Genomic DNA, 3,724 nt, shown 5'->3' with positions numbered 1-3,724 from the left:
TGAGGTTGTGGATTATGGTCCAATCTGAGCACTGACATCACCCAAAACAGTTAGTCTTACACAGTTCTCCTGTTTCCCATGTAAAATAGCCTTTGAGTGACCAAAACATCAACCATACTATTTTTTCTCCATTAAAATGCTCAGTTGAGAAAATGTACCTTTTCTCTGATGTTTAACTATCAGTAAGAATGAAGGACAGGCTAGGTGGCCATAGCAACATACAATCCTGTCATACATTATATCATGCTTTCACAAATGATTTGTTTATCACACTGTTTGTTCATTTCTGTGCTCACGTGCGTGTGTGTGTGTGTGTGTGTGTGTGTGTGTGTGTGTGTGTGTGTGTGTGTAGAGATGCTGGGGAAGGGAGTGTCTGTCAGTCATTCAGGGATAAATAGAGAGGCAGAGCTCAGAGTTTGTCAGAAGGCTGACCTGACAGGGTCACACACAGGACCAAGCAGGAGCAGGACCTCAGCATTTTGACCCTTTATTTCAAATGGAGGACCAGGAAGATGTTCAATACTGTTTTCAAGACAGAAACTCTTCTTGCAGAAAGGCTTTGCTATCGACATCTATCTACATAACACTGTACATCTTCTTCTCATTGATTTCAGCAGTTACAGTATTTCTGAACATACTGGTGATCATCTCCATCTCTCACTTCAAGCAGCTCCACACTCCAACCAACCTGCTCATCCTCTCTCTGGCTGTGTCAGATCTCCTGGTGGGACTGATTGTGATACCAGTAACGACTGTAGCATTAATGGAATCATGCTGGGATTTTGGACTATATTTCTGTGTGTTTTTTTTCTATTTCACTTGTTTATGCGCTTCTTTATCTCTGGGCAGTTTGGTCTTGATATCTATTGACCGTTATGTTGCTGTGTGTGATCCCTTATTGTACCACTCTAAAATAACAATAACAAGAATGATGTGTTGTATATCCATTAACTGGTGTTTTTGTATCATATACGAAGCTGCTATTGCAAAAAACGTTGTAAATGTACAGGTACCCAGTAGGTGTTTGAAAGAATGTTTAATTGTAGAAGAATTAAATTGGATTAAAATCATTGGCCTTTTATTTTCAATGTTTGTCCCGTGCTCTATTATTATAACACTTTATTGTAATATATTTGTGGTGGCCAGATCACAGGCCAGAAAGGTATTTTCAAAAGAGGCTGCCAGTGTGTCTGGTGTTAAAACTGTACAGGCAAATAAGTCAGAGAAAAAAGCAGCAAAAACTCTAGCTATTGTTGTTTTCACCTTTCTAAGTTGTTGGATTCCATTTCAATTGTATTTCTTTTTTATTTTAATTGATAATCTATTATCATTTTTCATCAGCTTTCTGCCACTTGTTAATTCCTTAATTAATCCAATAATTTATGCTTTATTTTATCCATGGTTCAAAGTAACAGCTAAACTTATTTTAACTCTGAAGTTAAGACGTTCATAGTTCCTATGTTTTTATTCCTAAATATGACACACATAGGTTTGATATGTTTTGTAATACATTTGTTGTAATTGCTTCTTTCATGTAACAATACACTGACATTATTCATCTCAGTGTTGTCATCATAGATACATGTTGTGTTGATACAGAATGATTTGGATGGATTGGAATGGAATGACTTGGAGAAGGCATATGAAGGCATAAGCTTGTTTTATAAAAGACATTGTAGTCATTTAGGGTTGTATATTCCAAATACCAAAGTCTGTGGTTGTTCCATGTTATTTAATGATAAAAAGTAAGTATTCCAATAGTACATTCCGAGGACGTAAAGATTCATTCTATATGTTGTTTAACATCACCCTCTAGTGGCTCAATTGGGACACAATGCCTTCATCAAGTGTGGTAAAGTTGAAATGTACAATAATGCATGACATCAGATAACGTCCAAGTCTATCTCAATGGTGTATTGTGTAAGTAGTTGAGGGTAAAATGCAAGAATATGCAATCATGGGTAACACTTTATAGTGTTCAGTAATAAACCATTTGTAAGTCATTTACAGTTTGCTCACCATTTATTAATCATTACTCCCACATTTGTTAAATGTTAGTAAGCTAGGTATTTTCACATTGATATATAACTACTCTATGCATTAATGTTAAAACACAACAGCTCAGGAGACCGCAGCAGACACTTCAACCTCAACATTCTGGGTATGAACACTACAAAAGTTGTTTATAAATGTGTGAATTACCAACTAAAACAAATGTGTGAGTAATGATAAATGATGATGAAAATATTTACTATTTAATGCTGCAATATGTAACTTTTTGGGTGACCCGTCCAAATTCGCATAGAAATATGAGTTATAGAGCTGTCATTCTCATTGAAAGCAGGTCTAAGAAGCGGTAGATCTGTTCTATGTAAGCTATTACTATGTTTCCCATTATTAAGTTTAGTTTTGTACTCCTTGGCTGCGTTGCCGACGGCAGTGTAGATGGCTGAGTTAACTTCTTTAGAGCCTGTACCATGTACAAATCATTTTTGGATTTGACATCAAAAGTTTAATATGAGGCGACATTATAGAATGCCACCTTTTATTTGAGGGTGTTTTCATACATAAATTAGAACACCTTATGTATCTAGTCCCCCCATTTGAAGAAGTCATAAGTATTTGGACAACTTCACTTGTGGTGTATTAAAGGGAGTAACCTTTTAAACATAATGTTCAGTTAAATTATGTATTTAGATATTGGTTCCCTTACTCTGTAAGAAGTATATGAACTGCTCTAATGAGTGACTACAATCCACACTTTGGTTTTGGTAGTCACTGCCAATAAACACAAATGTTAGCATTTTCAGACAAAACATGTTACTTCTACTACTTTCAGCATACTACTACAACAGTGTGACTGTTTTGGAATAAAATGTTCATATATTTCCTTTAACATCCTCTGTGTTGTGTGCTTATTGTTTAACCATTGATATGTTCTAGGTCATTTTGAGACCTTAAGGAGCATCAGGTACTGCTGGAATGTCTACCAATGGCATGTCCATCTTTTTGTGAGAAATTACACTGGTCACTCAACGTTTATTAAGGATGAATAGTCCTCGCTTTAGGGACTGCAACACAACTTTACCAATGATTGGTAAATGGGTTACAAGGACATTTATCAAACATCTTATGAAGGATCTTATTACATACTATAAAAGTTATTTATAAATGTGTGAACAACTTGCTTACTAACACAAATGTGGGAGTAATTATGAATAAATGAATAAACTTTTTCTTAATCTATTAAATATTCTTTATTACAAGGTGTTATTATAAAGTGGTACCATAGTTCTATATTCATTCAGACTCAACAGCATCTGAGAGCTGCTCTGGCATGACCCCTGACCTGGCAGCAATCTGACACTATGAATCATTAATGCATATAGTAGTTATTTATAAATGTGAAAATACCTAGCTGACTAACATTTAACAAATCTGTCAGTAATGATGATTAAATGGTGAACAAACTGTAAATGCCTTACAAATGGTTTATTACTGAACATTAAAGTTTTGTCCATAATTGCATATTCTTACATTTCACCATGAACTACTACAATACACCATTGAGTTAGACCTTGAAGTTATCTGATATCATACATTATTGTGCATTTCAACTTTACTGCACTTGTTGAAGATGTTGTGTCCCAATTGAGCCACTAGAGGGTAATGTTAAACAACATATAGAATGATTTACATTTTTACATTTTACATTTTAGTCATT

At 34.9% G+C, this 3,724-nt stretch overlaps 1 protein-coding gene across 1 annotated transcript; it reads left to right on the top strand.

Annotated features, from left to right (window-relative positions):
- Positions 1-439: 439 nt before the first annotated feature.
- Positions 440-1,954, top strand: LOC121555156 (trace amine-associated receptor 6-like). Its single transcript, XM_041868964.2, has one exon. It carries the CDS (start codon positions 497-499, stop codon positions 1,451-1,453), a length of 957 nt encoding a protein of 318 aa, XP_041724898.2. The 5' UTR covers positions 440-496; the 3' UTR covers positions 1,454-1,954.
- Positions 1,955-3,724: the final 1,770 nt, after the last annotated feature.

This window comes from Coregonus clupeaformis, unplaced genomic scaffold, assembly GCF_020615455.1.
Source record: "Coregonus clupeaformis isolate EN_2021a unplaced genomic scaffold, ASM2061545v1 scaf0253, whole genome shotgun sequence".
Lineage (NCBI taxonomy): Eukaryota > Metazoa > Chordata > Actinopteri > Salmoniformes > Salmonidae > Coregonus > Coregonus clupeaformis.
The sequence above is the reverse complement of the archived record's forward strand: the minus strand, read 5'-3'. Positions and strand labels throughout refer to the sequence as shown.